Source organism: Artibeus jamaicensis, unplaced genomic scaffold (genome assembly GCF_021234435.1).
Source record: "Artibeus jamaicensis isolate MK-2021 breed Jamaican fruit bat unplaced genomic scaffold, CSHL_Jam_final contig_956, whole genome shotgun sequence".
Taxonomy (NCBI): Eukaryota; Metazoa; Chordata; class Mammalia; order Chiroptera; family Phyllostomidae; genus Artibeus; species Artibeus jamaicensis.
In genome coordinates, this window is record NW_026522021.1 from 1,250,037 (window position 1) to 1,270,701 (window position 20,665).

Below are 20,665 nucleotides of genomic sequence, written 5' to 3' on the forward strand. Positions count from 1 at the left end.
AGTGCTCTCTGCCAGCCCTGCCCTTCCCTCCCAAGGAAGATCCCGACACAGGCCACCGCCGCCTCCCTACTGTCTGTCTTACCCTTGGGGCAGAGTGGGGACCTCCTCTCCGCCCCCCTACACTTGCTTTGTGTGAAAGCCAGCCAGAGTGGGAGGGGCAGTGCCACCAGCTGGGCCACCTGGAGTGGGCCCCCTCCCACTCCTGGTCCCCAGAGCCCGGCACAGGATACGTGCCACCTGATGGGGGCGCTCAGGCCCGGTGGCCATGCAGAGTGGCTTGAATTCTGGCTCTCCCACGCGGCCGCTGTGCGACCTGTGCAAGCACCATGACCTCTGTGAGCCTCAGTTTTCCCATCAGCAAAACGGGTGATAACAAGCTGCCTTCACAGCGCTCAGGCCTGGGCTGGGTTTTCCCAAGTGCATGGCACAGGGTCCTTGTGAGCAAGCCCACCCCCACCAGTTCTTCAGTCTCCCTGGGTCTAGGTGACAGAGACCCTGAAGATACTAGGGAACCAAGTGTCTCAGCGTCTCCATCTGTTCTGGGGGGCTGGGCTCCCTCCCTGTGATCCTCTAGTGACTTTTCTGAGCCCCCCTGCAATCTGGTCCTTACAAGAGCCCATGAGACAGGAAGGGTCATGGTGGCCACACCGCAGGCAAGGTGGAAATAAAGGTTCAGAGACCACAAGCGACTCGTCCAAGATTACTCAGCGAGCAGACAGCAGGGTCCCATGCGGTGCCTCATCCACCTCTCCAAGCTGGACCACAGCCTTGGCCTCAGCGGAGCTTCACAAAGGCAAGAAAAGGGAGACCAGTTGGCTCAGGTCACACAGCGCCTTTGGGGTGGAACCTGGTCTTCTGACCCCAGAAACCATACGGGGAGGTGAGGGTTATGACACCGGCCTCAGCCCCAGTTTTCCCTGGGAAGCTGGCTGGGCATTCCGAGTCAGAGTCTCTGGGGCAGTGGAGGAGCCGGGGACAGCTGGCTGCCAGCGGCAGGTGACGGGGGGACCCAGGACAGTGGGCACGAGGATGGGGGTGAGGAGCACAGGCAGGACCTGGTGCCTGGGGCCTGGGGCAAAGGGTGGGTGCAGGTGGGAGTGGCTCCCCCAGTTCGGGCCTGGCTCCAGGGACAGTGGGATCACCAACCACCAGTCAAACAAGGGCGTGGGAGCGGGCAAGACTGGGGGTGAAGGTGACCCTGTGGGGGCGGGTTCAGCTGCAGTGTGTCAGGGGGAACTGCACACGCACATACTTCACAGGGAGCAGTCAGGGGCAGTTGAGGGCAGGTGCAGGGACCAACAGGGATGCCTGGCCAGGGCCTACTGGGGGCAGACCCTGGGGGCAGTTCCCCTTTCATGCCCCAGCTCCAGGCTCCCCTGAGGGGACCTGTCCCCACGCGAAAGGCCTGACTCACTTCTTTCTGGGACACTTCCCACACGGAGACAAGGCCCATGGAGCCCACAGACCAGGGCAGAGCAGTGATCACAGCCAAGTTAGCATCAGCCGTGGCTGGAGTCCAAACCCTCCTGGCCTGGCCGTGGCCAGCCTCCTGCAGCAACTGACCCCACCCCCGCGGGGCACGAGCTCCCACAGCAGACAGCAGTGGGTGTGGGGACCGGGCCCAAGAAAACCAGACCACAGCTTTCCAGGGCAGTGGCCCTAATGACGTCACTGTGGTCTGGCCGACTGGCACCAGACACCAGCGGAACGCTGAGGCTTCTGTGACCCTCATGCAGGGAAGTCCCCTTGGGGTCCCTCCCACTCCTTGTGGTCCATGAAGTCAGAGTGTAAACCGAGGGGGAGGGGAGGGAGGAAGGCAGAGAGCTTTTTCCTGCTGGCTGTCTGCCTCTCTGTCCCCCAGCAGCCACTCCAACTGTCCCAGGAAGACGGGGTGGCAAGAATCCCAAATCAGCTGCGAGGTCTGGGTCTTCTGGCAACTCGAGCACCCACAGTCAGTGAAGATGGCACCGGCCCTGATGGCTGTCCGCACCCTTCGCCCCTCGCTCCAGGCCCCCGACTGTGCCCGGGGAAAGAAGCAAGACTGCCCGGGCACTCGTGTTCCCAGCTCCCCTGCAGCCAGGAGGTGGGCATGTGGCCCAGTGCTGGCCAACGAGACATAATGGGTTTGTTGGGGGGTACCGACTGCTCTGGAACATGACGTCAGGACGTGATGCCTTGAGCTGCAGTCGTTGCTTTGTAACCATGAGTCATGGACCATCAGGACAGAAGGTGAACCGCTAATGAGGTGAAAGGGGAGGCTGCGAGGAGCGTGGGTTCTTGAACCACCAAACCAATCCCAGAACCACCTGCTCTTGGACTTTTTGTTGAAGGAACAGTAAGCATCCTTAAGGAGTAGTTGGATTTCTGTTACACCCGGGGGCCTTCCTCCCGACACACCAAAACAGGCTTTTTGTCTGAGGCTCAGCTTTCAGGCCTCTGGGTTGCTGCTCCCTGATGTCAGCTGCTTGGTTTGACTCCCATGTGGGGTCTGGCTGCCCGACTCTGCCGTCAGCAACCAGACCCCAGCCTCTGGCCTGGCTGACCCCAGCTCCCTGCTGTCTGAACCCTGCAGGCTCCCCTGGCCAGGGTACAGCCCCTGGGGCTGCTGCGCTGTCCTCACGACTTGCTCAAATCGTGTCTTCCTCCTTATCCAGGCCACCGCCTCTCACGGCCCTCTGACCCAAGCCAACACAACTCCCAGAGGCCCTGTCTTTCTAGGACACACTTGGGCACCAAGCAGGCAGGCGGGCATTTAGAAGGTGACCCAAACAAGGCACAGGCGCTGAGACAGGAGTCTTCCAGCCCCTCTCTGGGGACCAAGAAGGAAGTGGGCTGCTGAACTGGGCTCCCACAAGGAAGGTGGTGTGACCACCTCTCTGTACTCCCCAGACCCAAGCTACCTCCCCCGACTCCCCACCCAAGAGCCATTGGAGCTTCCGCCTGTACACCCGCCTCAGAGTGACCCAGTGAGGAGCAGGGCAGTGACCCCTTCAACTCCTATTTCACTGGCTGGCAGAACGAGGCCTGGAGCTAAGAAGGGACCTGCTGAGGCAGGGCTATTGCTAGGACAGGAACCTTGGCCCTGGCTCCTCTCACACATTCTGCTGTCCCTCCCCCAGCCCCCAAAGTCTGCAGAGGGGTCACGGCCCTCATGCTCGGGGCCAGAGAGCAAGCCTGGCGGCCAGCCTGCTGCCCTGGCTGTGCTGCTGGGGCCAGTGGAAGGGAGGGGTCAGGCTGGGAAGACTGGGCAGGAATTGCTCACGGCAGGAGGGCATGAGCAAGGGCCAGGTGGGTGGGGACTGTGTGCCAGTCCTCCCCCGCAGTTGTGACTTTTCACACCCGAGGTGCTGGGCTGGGGCCAGGGCAGGCTGCGGGCCGAGGCTCTGCCAAACCACACAGAGGCTTCAGGTGCCTGGAAAATGTCCGTCAGGCACTGGCCCAGGGACCCTGCCTTTCCTAGACTGTTGGGTGCCAGAAGTTCAGCCCAGCACCGCAACAACTCCAGGGCTGCCCCAGCCCCAGTCTGGCCCACGTAGCAGCATCTGCCCCCTGAAGCCTTCCACCTCAAGCCCCCAAAAGCCACTGATGCCCAAGAAGGCACAGGGTCCGTGCCCCAAGCCTATAAGCAGGAGCCTGGGCTATTTAGAGGGACCTCCTGCCTGCAGAAGGGGTGGAGTACGAAGGCCATTCATGCCCTGGGGGACTCGTGTCCCGTGCTCTGTACAAACGCCTCCCACACACCTGTGTCTTCCTCTGTAAGGTGGAAACAGATGTGGAACCGACGACAACACGGACCCCCACAGCGGTCCAGCACCCGACCGTTTCCCACGCCGGGTCCCACCACCGACTGTGAACATGTTCTGCATACGTCCATGTGTGTGCTTATGTGTATCCGTGTGCATCTGTGTCCATGGTGTCTGTGTGTGTGTGTGCAGGGGGCATCTGCCTGTCAGGATCTCCTGAGCCTGCTCTCAGGGCTCTTGCCTTGGGGGTCCCTCAGCCCACCTCGGTGCGCTGTCCTCACTCTGGGCCGCCTGGCAGCTGGCCATTATCGTACCACTTGCTGGTTGGACACCCTGTCCTGGGCGAAACCACCCGCCCCAGCTGGGAGATCTGCCTCAGGCTGGGGTAAAGCCAGCCTCCCAATGCTGGGTCTGCCCTGGGGCCAGGCGACCCCTCCCCTGAAGTTTTGCTGCTCCAAGGGGTCTGTCCTCCCGCAGGCCTGGCCCCTCCAGTCAGTCCTCTGACCTCTGGGTTCTCAGGAGAGCAGCCCAGCCGGGGCACAGTCCATGGCCCCCCACTCCTTTGCCTTCTGCCTGCCTGTACCTGCCAAGGGCTTTCTCTGGCCATGAGTGAACTTGGCAGAGTGACCACAGTGACAGGGAACACCACCTACCAGACACCTCGCCCCATGAGGGGGGCATCCTGGCCCCTCAGGGACCTGCTCTGCGGCATGTGCTCCACCCATCTCCCAGAGGGGCACCCACAGGTAACCTGCCTGGCAACACACCTGCACCTCGAATGTTTTCCCTTCCCTGGCTTACTTCCTCTCTCTTCCCCAGTGCCACCTGGGGCCATTCCCAAAGCAACATTTATGCTTTATCAAGTCCTTCAAGGGCTTCTGGGGTGACCTGCTCCTCCCCCGATGTAGACAGGCTGAGGGCTGGCTAGTGCTGGCTCTTCTGCGCCCAGCCCCATGCCAGACGGCAGGGGAGGATCCAGTTGGGGACGGTACCTCTTCCTACTGAGGAGTCAACTTCCGAGCATCCAGTCTCCCAGCCCCCAAGGCCTGTACCCAGACCAGCCTATGGCCTGACCCAGGACCTTCAGATTTCTTGTTCTTCCCACTCTCTTCCCCCACTCCAGGAGGCTGGTCCAGCTTAGAGAAGGTCACCACCCAGAGCCACCTAGGCCCTAGCAGCACCCAATCCCTGGGACCCGGCTGCACAGGCCTGCCAGGCTCCCTGAGGCTGGGGTTTCCCCCACCACAGTCGGCAGGTGGCTGACACACCCTCCCCGTGGCCAGCTCTCCAGGCCCAGACTCCCCAGTCCATCTGACCTTGGCCTCCAGCGTGATCAGTCGCTCACTCATGTCACTGAGCCGGGTACAGTTCATGCATTCTGAAAGAGAAGAGGATCCCAGGTGAGGGTGGAGAGTAGATCCCGGTGGAGGAGCCGCCCAGCCACTGGGACAGCTTCTGGACAAGCGGGCAGGGAAACCTTTGACTGGGTTGCCTGGAAAACTACTGCCCACCTATCAGGGCTTATCCTTAGCATCCTCTCCAGCATTCGGCCTGTCTGACCTCTGAACCACCTTTCTGAGCACCTGCAGCACATGGTACCATCCGTTTATTCAGCAGTGTCTGAGCGAGTGCTGAGCCAGCACCTGTCAGCCTGTGAGCTTCACAGTGGCAGGGGTCTTTGTTTTGTTTGCCCATGAATCTCAGCATCTGGCACAAAAAAGTAGGGACTCAAAAGACCTGAGAGTTGATGAGTAGATAGTAAATGAGATGTGCTCCCTGACTTCGAGAACTATCGTCTCAAAGACACAGCTGGTAAGGTCCATGCTGGAGCTTTAAGAACAGAACATGCAAGAGAGCGTCATGGGGGATGCCAACGCCAGTCTGGAGTGAGGAGTAGGTGGTCAGGGAGGGCATCCTGGAGGTGGTGGCATCTAAAGTGAGGCCCGAGACATATGCGGTGATTGGCCAGGTGAGGAAGTGGGGAGAGACCAAGTTTAGCAGAGGGAAGAACAAGTGTTGAGGCTTGGAGGGGAACCAGCAACTGATAAAACTGCTCTTTTGTGCACTACCCAACTAGATGAGCTAATCGGATCATTTACGGTGAAGCCAGAAATAGGGGTCCTTCATGGAAACCTGGCAGGCCCATAACTGTAGCAGTGCTGGTGAGCACTGCTATCATAAAGCCACCGTTATTGTTTGTGAAATATCTGAATGCGTTTTTTAAAGGCTATCGTGAGGGCATTATTTTGAGGTGACTTTTTAAAAGTGAACATCAAATCAATTGTAAATTAATTTTAAATATATTGCCTTAAGGACCTATTAAAGTAAGTGCCACCAAATTTTAAGTAATAGTTGCCATGTCCTTGTCTAAAACACAATCAATGTTGACTTAAAAGTTTTCTCTAACAGTTGTCTTTGTTTTTAAATCCGATCTTTTCTTGGTTTTTTTTTTTTCCACTGAGGAAGTGTTACCTTTTCTACCCATGGGGAACTACTGACTTCATGGTAAGCATTCTAAAGCACTTCTTTTTTTTTTTTAATTATTTATTTATCTTTAGAGGGGAAGGGAAAGAGAGAAGGAGAGAAATATCAATGTATGGTTGCCTCTCATGCGTCCCCTGCTGGGAACTGGCCTTCGAAGGCCCGCGCTCAATCCACTGAGCTACACCAGCCAGGGCTCTAAAGCACTTCTGACTTGAATATTTTTATACATTTAATAATTGGTTAATTATTAAACCTCTTCTAGCAGAAAAAAAAGTAGGGGTCTCCCAGCCACTCAGCCAAACCCCGCCCAGCATGTCTGCGGGCCTGCACGAGTCCCAGCACGGAAGCCTGGCAGGAAGAACTCCGGAGGCCAATGGGCAGCTGCTGGAGTGGGTGAAAGTCATGGTCAGGTTCACATTTTTGAAAGCTCACTCTGACAGCAAAGTCTACAGGGGTAGGAGCAGGAGAGGCGAGAGGCCCGATTAGGACACCAGCAATTGTCACCCCCCAGGCACACATCTCCCCGGGCTGTGATTACCTGTTTCCGTCTGGCTGTCCCTGAGAACCAGAGCTCTCAGTGAGGAAACAGGTGGTTCAAAGCTGTTCTAAAGAGCTTTTGTTGCTCTGGAAGTTGGGGGACACCTGAATTCTTCACTCAGTTCCGAGTGCAACCCTACGGGAACCCGCTCTGGTTAAACAGACACAGACAGACACACGAGGGGTCACGGGTAACTGATTAGTCCCACTGGGAGTGTGGAGGCCCCTGGGCTGCAGTGAGGCCTGCGTGCCCACCAGCTGGGTCCTGAGGCCCCACGCCAGCCTGTCCTTGGAAAGGTCCCCTCATTGTCACTGAAAGAAAATCCCTGTTGCAAAGTGGTGGTTGTTCTGTGAGAGGGATGGCCAGGGGATCTGTGGGCCGTGAGAACGAGTAGGTGGTTCAGGCTGAGTCCTTCCCAGGGTGCCCAGCCTTGGGGCCAGGAGAGCGGACATCCCCTGCTTTCTGCTCGCCAGCCTTGCCTGGGTTTTAAGGCCTCATGTCCCTCCCTGTTCCCCTGGGCTGGGCCCAGCCAGTGGTTTATAGGCATTTTTAAGGAAAAGAACAGCCTCCCTCCCTCAAGAAACCTTGTCAGTAACCTCACCACATAAAATAGATTCAAAAACGAGGTGTAAACACTGAAACTCTAAAACGACCAGAAGAATGTACACAGTTGTCTGGCTCTGGGTCGGGGCACGACTTCACAAAGACCAGAAAGACGGGGGAGGCGGAGGGATGGTGGTTTATGGTTGAAAGGAGTGGGCGGGTTGGGGGGATTAAAGACACTCGTTTCCCTCTAGTTTCTCCCGGGAAAGGGATGGTAAGGAAAAAAACAGGCTGGACCACAGAGCAAAGAGAAGGGCAGAGGGGACCCTCTGCAGGTGGGCGCTGCCAGTAAATGAAATGCATCCAGGGGCTGGGGCCCAGCCTCTTTAACACACAGGGGCAGCCCCTCCAGACTCCCTGCTCAGGCTGGGACAACTGCAGTGAGAGGGGAGGAGTCCTGCCTGGGCACACCGGCTCACCTGAGGGGAAAGGCCGACAGGTACTGACATTGGAGGAGCCCCCCTGGGGAAACAGCTGAGGCCCCAGAGGCCCCGAGTCAACAAGGCCAAACCCCAGGGAAAGAGTCCTAGGCGGCTTTAGTGCCCCCTTCTTAAATACAGACAGCCCAGCACTTCGGGGTGCCTGGGCCTTTGCAAGAAGCCTTTCAAGGGGAAGATGTAGATTAAAACAGAGAGGGTCCCATGTGTCTGTCCACCCACCCTCCACCCCATCCACCCACCCCACCACCACACAACCGCACCCTCAGCCACCTGGAGGCCCAGCGGGGTCCATGAGCCCCTGGGTGACCTGCTGCTGCTGATAGTGTGGGTGGCAGGGCAGAGCGTGAGGGTGCCTGCCCTCAGAGCAAAGGCCCGGACTGTCTCAAGCAACCAGGTCTTGTGGGGAGCAGGCTGCTCGAGCCCCAGCACCACCCCCACCACCCCCACCCCCACCTGGGGGCAGCAGGAAAAGAGGGAGGATGGATGTGGGTAAATTGTACATTAGAGCCCCAGCCCCACCCAGGGAACATTTCAGCAGTGTTTACAGACCTTGAACAGAGTGTTTCCAGGGCCTGAGGCAACAAACAGGACTCCCTGCAGGGGGAAGGTTAGCGGAGGGAGGGGGCACCTCCGCTCTCGAGTGAACCTATTTCTGGAAAGTGTGCTGGACCCAGGCCCAGTTTGCTCTGGCACCGGGCATCCTGTTTGGCAAGTGCAGAGCTGCTTGGCTGTTGGTGGGCACAGGGGGTCCAGCTCCCCAGCCGCCGAGAGGCCCAGGAGGCCCCGCCAACAAGCAGGGAGGGGCGGCCCATCAGCCTAATCGCCCTGTGCCACCTGCCCTGGCAGGCGCTCTGAGACCAGGAGGCTTTTATGGTTCCCCTGGCATTCTGTCATGGACAGGCAATGAAATTACATTTGTTTAACTTTCTGTAATTATTCACGGAGCAGTGGAAACATGGAAACGGCACTGATGGGACTGACCGGCTCTGCTGGACCAGGCCCCACCCGCCCAGCTCCAGGCCTGTCTTCCCTCGCTGAGATGAGGGCTCCAACTTGCTTGGATTCCGCAGACCCCCGTGTCCCCAGTCCTCTCCCCCGACCACACAGGCCCACGAGCACCGGGCCCGCACATTTCCTGTTGTTTAGGACACAGGTGCAGAAACTTTTGTCAGAAAATCTTTGCCAGTATGTGTATATCAGAAGTGTGGATATGCCAGACAAAGCCGGGTGTGTGTGTGTGCAAGAGAGAGAGACTAACTCCTTGATGTGGTCCGTGGGAAGGGAACTCTGTACAGACCACTGACTCACTATGTGGCTTGAGAGACCCTCATTTCACCTCTCTGCGCGGGGGTTTACATGGGTCAGCTCCAAGGGCCTCAGAGTCCTGGACTTCTTGCTCTTGCCACCTGCACCCTCGCCCTGGGCCCTCACGGCTGGGCTCTGCAGACCTACAGCAAGAAGGCTGTCGCCAATCCACCGGCCATCTGCCTTTGGCCGGCAGTGCAGCTGGGGATGGCTCTGCACCCAGAATCTAGGACCTGTCTCCTGAATGAGACCGACTGCCAAGACCTGGACCCTGAGAAGGGTAGGAGTTGGCTACTCTAGGGTAGGAGTTGGCTACTCCAGAGGAACCTAAAGAGGCAGAGGGAGCCCACCGTGAGCCTGGGGGCCATGAGACCCCAATAGGGAGAACCAGGGCACATGGGTGGTCCTGTCCCCAGAGACCCAGCTCCCTGAGTGAGAGGTCCTGGAGAAGGGTGGGCAGGGAGGGGACATGTGCAGGGTGGATGTCAGCAGAAGGCCAGGCCGACGTGGCCCAGCTGGAGCAGATCCTTTAAGATCCCCTTGGGATCTTTCACCTTAGCCAAGACTCTTAGGCCCCATTAGGAGAAGAAAGTTTCAGGGAGGTCGGTGGAGTCAGATCTTGTGGGAACAGGGGCAGGGCAGGCCACGTAGGTTGGTCACGAATGATCACAGGGGACTACAGGGACAAGGAGGTCCTGAGTGGCCTCAGTTTATTCAGTAGGGCAAGAGATGGGCTGGGCCAGCAGACATACATGTGGTACCTTCCCAGCTCGCAAAACACAGGGTCAGCCCTGCTGCTCCCAAGAGGTTGGCCTGTGGCCACAGCTTCTTTCAGTTCCTCCCTTTTTCCCCTCTGGGGCCTGGAGGTCAGTGAAGACCCTCCTCCACTAGTGAAACTGTGCTCAGCTCACTCTGTCAGAAACGCTGAACAGTTTCCACTGCTCTCAGGAAAATGTCCTTGTCTTCGCTAGGTTTAGCCGACCTGCCCTGGTGTCTGCCTTCCGGTCTCACCACAACACCCCCAACCAGGCCAACTGCCTCCAGCAGGCAGGATGCACCACCAGGACTGTCCTCACAGCCTCTTTCCAGTCTTCAAGTCAGAAGTGTTGTTTTGAGGAAAGATTTTTCTGCCTAAGATTTTTATACCCAGCTCAACTAGCCCTCAAGGTTTGAGAGGAGAATAAAGGCATTTATTTGTAAACATGCATCATCTTCAATATTTATACTCCAGGCACCCCCCCTCCTCAGGAAGATGATGAAGGATGTGACCTGTCAAAACAAAGGAGAAAACTAGAGAAAGTACCCTAAACGGGGAAACGAAGACAAGTTCAACATGGGAGAGAGACAAAGGGACTTCCCAAGAAGGGAAATGAAGGAATGACAGTGTACGGTAGGCTGGAGTGAAACTCAGCTACATAGACCAGGAGGCAGGTGGTTCTAGGAGGGAGAGAGCCCCTGACGTGTGTGAATGTGAAGAAGAGAGAACTAAACTTCTTTTGGAAAATCTGGGGTGAATCAGCGACATGCCACACAACACACCTCTATGATACGGCATAGAAAACTAAACAAGAAAATATCATTGTTAATTTTCAGAAAAAGGGAAAGTCTAAAGCAACAGAAGTGCCCTGGTATACTACCTGAGTCAGCATTTGCTTTGTTATAACACTCTGTTCATTGTCTACTGATCCAACCCAAATTGTGAAACAATTATTCAGGAGCTGGGGAGGAGGGGGTGATCTGGAAAGTGGATCAGGGGTGAACAAAAGCACCGGAACCTTGCACAGGAGGAGTCAACAGAAAACCTCTACGATTAAAAACCACGAGAAAGAGCAATGTGTAAATGTTAGTTAGCACTATGGAGGTGAGCACTGCCTCCCCCCGAAAAAGGTACTTGACCAAAGGGAACAAAAATCAGGAGTAAAGAGGGGGACAGGGGACCACTCTTTCTCACTGTAAGCCTTAAGGGACTATCTGCCTTTTAAAAAACACATTTAACATGTATAATATAATTAAATGTGTAACTGGGTAAAAACATGAAGCGTGCTCATGGTGCTATGTCAGAAATACACCAAATTATATCTGTATTCTGTTCATAATTATATAAAAGATAAATAGTCAAGGAATGAAACCTGGAAAAGTGGAAATAGTTGTAGGATTATGGGTGTTTTCTTCTAGTTTTTGTAAAATTTCTGCGGGGTATTTTATTCTTTTGGCTCAGTCTCTGGATCTAAAATTAGGGCCAACCTTCCCTACCTAGATTGGATTGCTGTGTGGGGTGGGAAAATTGAGGGGGAGTGGTGTCCACCTACCCCAGTCCCTTTGTCCCAGCCTCCGACAGTGGCTCCCAGCCCCTAGCCCCTGGCTTTTCCACCTTCCCCAGCACTCAGGTCCTGGATTGGCCACCCCACCCCTCAGGGCCACTACCACGCCGAGAGCAGCTCCCTGCCCTTGTGGGGCTGGTGGCCTCCGCTCTGCATGAACCCACCACTGGCTCCTCACAATAGCAGGCACGCAGTAGGCTCTTAATATCCATGGGTTGAACAGTTCTTACACTCTGAACAGAGCAGAAGACCTTGAAAATCATTCAGAGCTAGGGAAACCAAGGCCCAGAGAGAAAAGGGGGGTGGCCAAGTTCATGGCCTCATGCCAGATGAGCCCAAGTCTGCTCCCTCTGTCTAGGGCCCCACCGTTGACCACAGACCGTGAGCCCGTCCTCGGTTCACTGGGGGTTTCCTGCATTATGAGGAGAGATTTGCATGGGTCCTGAAGGTGAAGAAGAATGTAAAGATCTGGCCCCACTGCCAAGCCAGAACCTCTGCAAAGTCACCAAACATCAAGTCTCAGTTTCTTCATCAATAAAATGGGCCTGACGCTGTCTCCCTGACCCACCCCTGAGAAATGTGACAGTCTCAGAAGAGATCAGTGTGAATACACACTACAAAGTGTGTGAGGGGAACGGCTCTGAAGCTCACCTTTCTGGCCTGGGGTGAGAGGGACCAGCCCCGCGACACCCGTGGCCCCTGAAGGTCAGCAGCCTTGAGACTGACGGCTGACGGGAGGCTGGAGCCTGTGCGGCTGCACTTCCTGTGCCAGCCTGGCCGGGCCCCAGCGCTGTGTCCACCAAACTCCGGTCCGACGCTGCTGTGAAGGCATTGTGTAGATGTGGTTAACATCCACAATCGGCGGGCCTGAAGTATAGGAGATTACCCCGATGAGGGAGGTAGACCTCGACTAATCAGTTGAAGGTATTAAGAGCAAAAACTGAAGTTTGCTAGAGAAGTAAGAATTCTGCCTCAAGACCGTATCGGCCAGTCCTGCCTGCGTTTCCAGCCTGCTGGCCTGCCCTAAAGATTTCGACCTTGCCAGCCCCCACACCAGCACAAGCCAACTTCTTATGTGTCTATAGAGATAGCTCAGTAGATAAACACATGTAGAGGTGCAGACACACACATCTTATTGGCTCCGTTTCCCTGAGGAACCTGAATGATACAGGCCGTCCCCACAAACAGGTCATAACGAGCCAGCTTCTCCCGGACGCAGGGGGTTCTATGATTTAGCTCCGGCTGCCTTAAAGATAGTGCTGTCAGATTTAGCAAATGAAAACTCAAAATTTTAGCAACCCTGCTTAGTACTTCATTCCTGCTACAGATACACTTTCTCTGTGACAAGGACCCAGGGATAAGTGGCCTCACCCTCTAGGGCCTCTGGACATGTGAGTGACCATGTTGAGGGACAGGGCCGGTCTGCGTGCCTCTCCAGTGCAGGGTGGGGCCAACCCCAGCTGGGGAACATCAAGAGGGCTTCCTGGGGAGGTGGACCTGAGTCTGGACAGCTGCTAGTAAAACATTTGCTGAGCACTTGCTCTGGGAATGACCTTGGCCTAAGCTCTTCACACCCATTCTTTCTATGTAAGCCACTTAGCAGCCCTGAGGCAGGCACTAGATTGTTATCCCACTTTGCAGACGGGGAAAGTGAGGCACAGTGAGGTCAGGCAAATTTGTTGGAAGTCCTCCAGGTAGAAACTGACCCGAAGTACACACTCCGCTCTTAGTCCCTGAACTACTTAACGTCTGACATAACAGTGCTGGTGTTCACCGTGCACCTGTTCCACGCAGGCCTGGTGCTAGGGCACGGCATGTCTGACACTTAAAACCCTTGCATCAGCCCATGAGGGACCCTGTTGTTCCTTCCACCTGCAGCGGAGGAAGCAGATCTAAGGTGATGATCCTCCAGCCCAATAGGAACCATTCTAACAGGTGCCAGAATCTCTTCCTGGCCCCCCACTGCTCACCTTTATGAGATTCTGCCTGACCTCGCACTGGCAATCTGCCTAAATGGAACTCACTAGGGCCCCTACTTAAGCTTCTGTAACAAGTAGGAATCCAATTGGCCTTGAGGACTGGAGACAGCTAGGGGATAGGGGAAGCAAGCCAGCTGCAGGCCGGATTTGCAGAGGCTTCACCGGGCCCCTGGGGTGACCAGGGCATGACGATGCTGGATTTCTGCACCCCTGGTGTCTCCAGTGCAGTCCGCAGCTCTAAGGTGCCCTCTGGTGCTCTGAGCCCAGCTTCCTGGGTAGCAGAGAGGCCCTGTTCCTGGGAAGCCGCCTACCTGTCCAGTGAACTCTAGAGAGCCACCTGTCCAGGTCATCACAGACAGATTGGATCTCACATACCCCAGAAGGAAGGGTAAAGAGAGCAAGGTCAGGCTGAAGGTAGGGGCCCTGCCCTGGGCCTCCCCTGTGCTCCCCAACACATGCCAGAGCAATGAACCCCACTTGGGGCTGGGGAGCCTGCTGGTCGGACAGAGCTGTGACTGCCTGCCGGGCCCAGCCATAAGGCTCGTGGACAGGACAGAATAATTAAATTCCATCCTCTTTTTTGTCAGGGATCACAGAGAAGGCAAGACTATTCAGGAACTTCTGCCAAGCCTTTTATTGAAGAGTAACTTGAGTTCCTTCTTGGAGACGTGGTGTCTTCACTGTAGAAAGGCCAGGCCCCAAAGGCCGACTGACAAGCACTGAAGCTTCCCAGAACCCGGTGGTCGTCAGCCGCCTCCACCCCCACGGCCGGCACCCTCGCCAGCAGCCCCTGGACTGTGGAGCTTTCTGGCAATGTTCAGAAACACTGGGGAAAAGGGATCACTGGTGAGTGAAATCAGTTCACCAGTGTTTATCAGTCACCTGGTGGATGAGAGACAGAACTACCCTTCCTTCCTTGTCAGTGAGGAGGATGAGACTCAGAGAGGTTCAGCAACCTACTCGAGGTCTCACAGACTGCTGATTAAAGGCCAGAATCAGAACCCAGGTTTCCCTACCCATGAGGCCATGGTGGGCTGAGCCAGGCGCCCTGGCCAGGGCAGCAGCCTCCAACGTGGTGTGAAGACAGCCCCTGCAGGCTGGCTGGGCTCGGGCAAAGCCTGAGGCTTCTGAGTACCCGGCTACTGCCCCAGGGCACAGGTGGCAAACACAAGGCCCTCGGTTCGAATCCGTCCCTCCACCTTGTTTTACCCAGCCCAGCACCTTGTTTCTACCTGGCAGCAGTGCCAAGCTCTTGCTTAACCGTTAAGGAGCAGTTACATTTGTACAGCCCGAAAATGACATTCGGCCCTTTGAAGGCAACCGTGAGGCTGATGTAGCCCCCGGTGAACATGAGTTCGACACCCCTGCCCTAGGGCTCTGCTGGCCGGGCTCACTCCATCTGTCTGTCTCCCTGTCTACCTACAGATCCAGCCCAGAGTTCAAAATCTAAAGAGCAACTATTAGAATCATTAAATTAATCTAGCAAGGTCACTGAAATACAAAGACAGTTTACAAAAATCCACCATATTCCTATATACTAGTGACGAACAAAATAAAAATTTAATATACCATTCACAAAAGCATCGTCATCGAGGAATAAATCTGCTGAAAACCATAAAATATCACTGAGAGGAATTAAAGGTATAAATAAGCGAAAAGGCACACTATGTTCACTGCCTGGAAGCCCCGATGTTGTAAAGATGGCAATTCTGCCCAGTTGATCTACTGAGTGACTGCTCCCCACTCAAAACCTCAGAGGGGTGTGTGTGTGTGTGTGTGTGTGTGTGTGTGTGTGTGTGTGTGTGAGAATGTGTGTATGTTGGAGAGTTGGTTCTGAAACATACATGAAAATGCAGAGGTCTAAGAATAAATAGTCAAGGCTACCTTGAAGATACACAAAATAATATACCTATTATTTACAGATAGACTAGGTGGCGTAGGGGAGGCACACTATCAGAATTGAGATCCACTATAAAAGTGCTGTAACAAAGGCACTGTGTGGCCGGCTCGCACCCACCCAGCCACCCAGCGTGAGGGGGACACAGACGCAGTGCAGGGGAGAGAGGCGGGGGTCTCCAGCAAACGGGGCTGCGGGGAGTGAACATCCCAGTGGAAAAGTGAAGTTGAAGAACTGGACCCTAAGGCGCGCCCCACGTGGAAGTCGGTTCGAGCTGGGTTGTGGATCTAAATGTAAGAGATGGAACAACACGGCTTTTACAAGGAAACCTGGGCGACTACCCTCACCACCTCGGGAGAGACAAGGTGTTCTTGAATAGGATGCAAAAAGCAGTAACATTAAAGAAAACTTTGATAAAGGGGCTGCATTAAAATGGAAAATTGCTTTTCACCAGAAGACACCATTAAGAGAACCAAGGGGCCTATCACCAAGTAGAAGAGGATTCTTGGAATACTTATATCCACAAAACAAGATATCCTACTGGCCAACAGTAACATGCAGAGGGGCTCAACTCAGCCGTATGAGGAAACGCAAATTAAACCACAATGCAATACTCCCATACACCCACCAGAATGGCTGGAATTAAGACTAACACCACCTAGTACTACATAAAACATCAAACGGGAGCCCCTGGGACTCTCACACAGTGTAAAGGGAGTATCTGTGCTATAGCCACTTAGAAAAATCATTCAGCCATTTCTAATAAGGTTGATTAGAAGGCCCCTCCGTGACCCAGCAACGCCACACCGAGATATGAATCTGACCAAATGAATAAATGTGGTCACCAAAAGCCACATACAGAAATGTTCAAGCAGTATTGGTCACAGTAACCAGAAACAATAAGTAACCCAAATTCCCATGATGGCTGACTAGATAAATAACCAGGGTACCCATAAAATGGAACAGGACACACTATGAAGTGTGCACAAGCCACAGGCAGCGAGTGGGTGAGCCTCACAGCAATAACGCTGGGTTTTTGGGATGTCACACCCACGGGGCACACTCTGCGTGATTCCATTTCTCAAAAGCCCCAACTCGGGCAAAGAAGCGCTGAGGTGCTGGCACTCACAATGGTTTCCTGGGGGGGGGGGGTGAAATTACTGCAAGATGCGGGAGGAGGGCTTCTTGGATGATGAAAACGTTCTTTCTTGAGGTGGGGGCTGGTTCCCAGGTGCAGTCAGTTTGTGAAAAACATGAGCTGTTTCCCTTCTCATTCTGAACCGCCAGTCTCACATGTCACCCTCTCAGGCTCTGTCACCCTGAGGGAAAAGCCACCAGTGAGGGCCACTTGCCATGCTCGGAGCACCTCACTCTTCCAGGCCTTTGGACTTCGCCTAATTCATCTCATTTGGAATGGCTCCCAGCCCATCTCATTGATAAGCTAACTCCTTAAGCACCACCTCCTCCAGGAAGCCTTCCTTGACCACTCCGGATGGGATGACTTTTTGGGTATCCCTCTTCCATGTGGACTGTGAAACTCTTGAGAGCAGGGACCCCGTGTCAGCCATTCTTGCATTCTAACATAATGGGGGGAGGCATATTCCACTGTCACGTGGGGCTGCAAAGATGCTCGTGTGTACCCTCGGGAGGTGTCTGCGGAGCGGGGGTGTGCAGGAGGCCCATCCGGGAAGACCTCAGGGGACGGGGAAGGGGAGAGGGGCTGCTCTCCTGCAGGGCAGGTGTGCGCCCAGGGCGTCTGCCCCGCACACCCTGGCAGGCAGCGCCGTGCCAGGACTTTCCTCACTGTGCTCGGGAAGTGCCGAGGCCCCAGGGCAGCTGCTTTCCATTTCCACCAAGGCCAGGAAAAGTGGAAGGTGCTTAAGGTAGAGATTAGGAAGATGTTTTAATGCTGAAGTTTGTTACATTCTGGCTTGAGTCACCATGGGAGGGGAGGAAGGGAGGAAATGTTCTCTTCCGATTTCACAAGAGCAAAGGGTCTGGCCCACGTGGAGCGATGCAGGTCACAATAATGATCAAAAAGAGAAGATGTGGCCTTACATTCAGGGAGCACTTACCATGTGCCAGACACTGTTGGAAAGGCTGGACCTATGCTGATGCACTAGTTTTCGTGTAAATTCATCTAATTCCTACAATAACCCAGTGTAGTAGGGACCACTATTACCTCCATGTTATAGATGCGCAAACCAAAGCGCAGAGAGGTTAAGTAACTTGCCCAGAGTTACACAGCTAGTAAGACAGCCTGCACGCAAACCGAAGCAGTCGAGGGCGGGGGTGGAAGGGCCTGGCTCTGCACCGGCACCCCGGCGGCCTTAGGAACCGGTCTGAAGTTCCGGAGGGCCCTGCCCTGATGGTTCCTCCCTGCTGCAGCTCCCCCAAACTCGCTGTCCTCTGAAGTCCCTGCCCCTACGCAGCAGGCTGTGGGGTGGACTCCACAGTCTTTGCCCGGATGTCATTCTGGCCCCCAGCCCCAGCTGAGGGCACCGTGGCATTTCCTTTCTAAAGCACAATGTCTTCTTCACCTTCTGTTGGGAAACAGCAGGAGTGAAAAGAAATGCATTTCTTTAAAGAATGAGACCCCCTCTCCTGTTAACTGTGTCCATTTGCTATATGGCACTGACATGTTGCCTTTGCCCCTCTCTCCCGGAGGGCAGCTGGGCCCAAGTAGGAAGAAACCCAAGCTGGCACTGGCATGGGGTGGGGGCTTCAGCAGCAGGGAGTTTAGCACTTGGGGAGGGACCTCAGGGCAGCATCAGTGGCCCCGAGAGGGTCAGGGCACCACTGAAGGGCGGGGGATGCAGGAGGGGGCAGTCCGCATGCCTGGCATCGTGGGGCTGAAGGTGGGGGTCTGAGGGTCTCAGGCGATGCTTCTGGGCAAGGCCACCAAAAACACCTGTCTGAGCCTGCAGGGCAGCACAACTGGGGAGAACAGAGGGCTCTGAGGACCCTCCAGGGCTGTAGGTGACAAAGAGCTAGTCCTCTGCCCAGTAGAAGCTTTTATATTTGGACCATTTTTGAGAGAAACTCATCTGAGAAGTACCTGATCACCCATCTTCTCAAGCAGAGGTTTACAGTCACCCCTTGTTCTGACCACTCACGGGGCACCCAGGCATGGAGGGCAGCTCACCCCTCACGTAAACACCCCTCTCCACCCCCACTAATTGCCAGGCTTTCTGAGCCCTGGACCAGGTTTGGGTATATGGTGGCCTGGAGTTCTCCAGCTGTTGATACGAACTGCCTTCGGCGGGTGCTTTCTTTTCAGTTCCCACTGGCTGTTTGTAAACAAGAGCTGTGCTGCCCCGGGTGCTGCTAGCTGTCTCCTGGGCACCACGGTTGCGAATCAGGAACCCTCACAATGGCCCCAGGAGCGGCCATTGATTCCTCTAAACAAATGATGAAATGGGGACCTGGAGCGGTTATGAAGTTGCTCAGGACCTGCTCCGAAGCCTGCATTCTTTCCCTAATGATTCCCAGTTTCTGGTTGCTTTGGCTACATCCCAAGCAAAGGAGTCAGAACCCTACCATCAGTAACAGCACCTGAGAAGGGCAGCTGAGCTTCAGTGCCTGGTCCCTGTGATCCTCGGAGGCTGCTCAGGCCCTGTGGTGGCTGCATCACCTGCTGGACAGGTTGCCCGGAGGCAAGGATAACCTACCTCTGGACAGGTAAGTTATAGTGGGCAACAGCTAGCAAGTGTGTTCTGGACGGACTGGAGGGCGGCTTATCCTTTGAACCCACATGGCTGGGATAAGTCCCCAGGAGGGCGAGAGCCCTGTGGGATGAAGTACTTCTGGGCCCTCGGTGGGGACCAAGCCGGGTCCCCGGAGTTTGGGGATGCGTAGCTGAAGGCAGATGTGCTACAGTTTGCTCAGTGGAGTATTTCAAGACTTCCAGGTGCCCCTGAAGGCTTGAACGGGATTTCATCACAACACAAATAAGTGATCTGGTCTCTGTAGACATTTGGGGTAACGAGGAACTGGGGGTGTCCTCTCTGCATACATTTTACCTTTCAGAGTAGTGATTCAGCTGCTTCTCTTGGGTGGATTTCTGGTGTTCTGAATCTGAAGCTACTGTTTGAAGCACTCTTTCTTTTTTCCTCATCCAGAAAGAAATCATCAATAATATCCCCAGCGTCCCACGGAGCTGGCAGGCAGCCTCACCTGCACTTGAAAGACGACACCAGGCCCAGACAAGGGCAACGAGCGCTGTGAGTCTTGACCCACTTGGGCAAGTGGAGTCAGCGCCGCCATCGCTGTGTGTCACCGGGAAAGAATCCCTTTTAATAGGACTGCAAAGCCAAGGTCAAGGGTCAGTGGCCATAAAGCAAAGCTGACTGAGCAGGGTCCACCAGGCCATAGGAGGGAGCTGCACGACTCTGCCGGAGCCTTCTCGACTCCAGGGGCCTGTGAGGAGCACCCATAGCCTGGGACCCAGGGCAGGGCCACCCCCTCTGCCACGTTGGTTAAGGCTCAGTAGGGGAGCGATGAACTCTCTCAGGGAAACAGGTGAGGTGTCCAAAAGGAGCAAGCAGGGGGCAGCATCTCTTTGGTCACTGGGCTTTCAGGTAGAAATGGTAGCAGAGTTTTAAGAACTAAAGACAAAGTCACGGGCCCGCCCCAGATGGCAGGACTGGACGGGGCAGCAGAGGAGGAGCCCTGGGAAAAGAGGAAGGAGGTCTGGGGAGCCGCTCTGCACCTTTCCCAGCATGCACCTCGGCCAAAGGCAAAGCGAAGGCCCCAGGGGGGCTCCAGGGAAGACCTGGTCTCATGAGGCCATCTACCTTGTGATGGCTGTTTGGGGGAGCTGGGAAGTGAATGTGGAGGTCTAGCACTCTTATTGGGTCTCCAGAGTTCCCAATCGGGGGTCACATCCCGGGCTATATGCCTTATCTTGGGCTGGAGAAGCACTCAGAGGGGCAGTTCCCAAATGCTTTTCTAAAAGGAAGAAGTCTTTTTCCTACACACAATTGCTTCGCAACCCAGACTGATAACCAATCAGAGAAGCTGCTCCGGCTGCAGGGGCTGGGAGCCCAGCAATCCCAGTGAGCACCTCTTGCCCCCTGGGCTCAAAGTGGGCAAAAGGTGGGCAGGTCTCGGTGCCCCCAACCTCAGTTTTCAAACACCCAAGGGGGCAGCATGTGAAGAGGCACGTCCCACATCTCCAGGGAGTGTAGCGCCCACAAAGAAGCTACCTGCTTCGTGGCATTGGGCAGTCTGCGCTCACCTCCTTCGGGCAGTGTCTGGCGCTTACATACTCCTGGGCCTGGCCTGTCCCCTCCCTGCACGCTCTGCTCTCAGGGGCCACCATCCTCTGGTCCGCTGCCCCCTCCACCCCTCCTA

The 20,665-nt window shown here is 55.3% G+C and overlaps 1 protein-coding gene across 1 annotated transcript in view; it reads right to left on the reverse strand.

Moving 5' to 3' along the window:
* The window catches only part of COL26A1 (collagen type XXVI alpha 1 chain), a 170,942-nt gene that overhangs the window by 16,685 nt on the left and 133,592 nt on the right, over window positions 1-20,665 (reverse strand). The window contains exon 4 of the mRNA XM_037139114.2: window positions 5,060-5,121. Within this exon, the coding sequence (XP_036995009.2) occupies window positions 5,060-5,121 (62 nt within the window). The remainder of the gene's footprint in view (window positions 1-5,059; window positions 5,122-20,665) is intronic.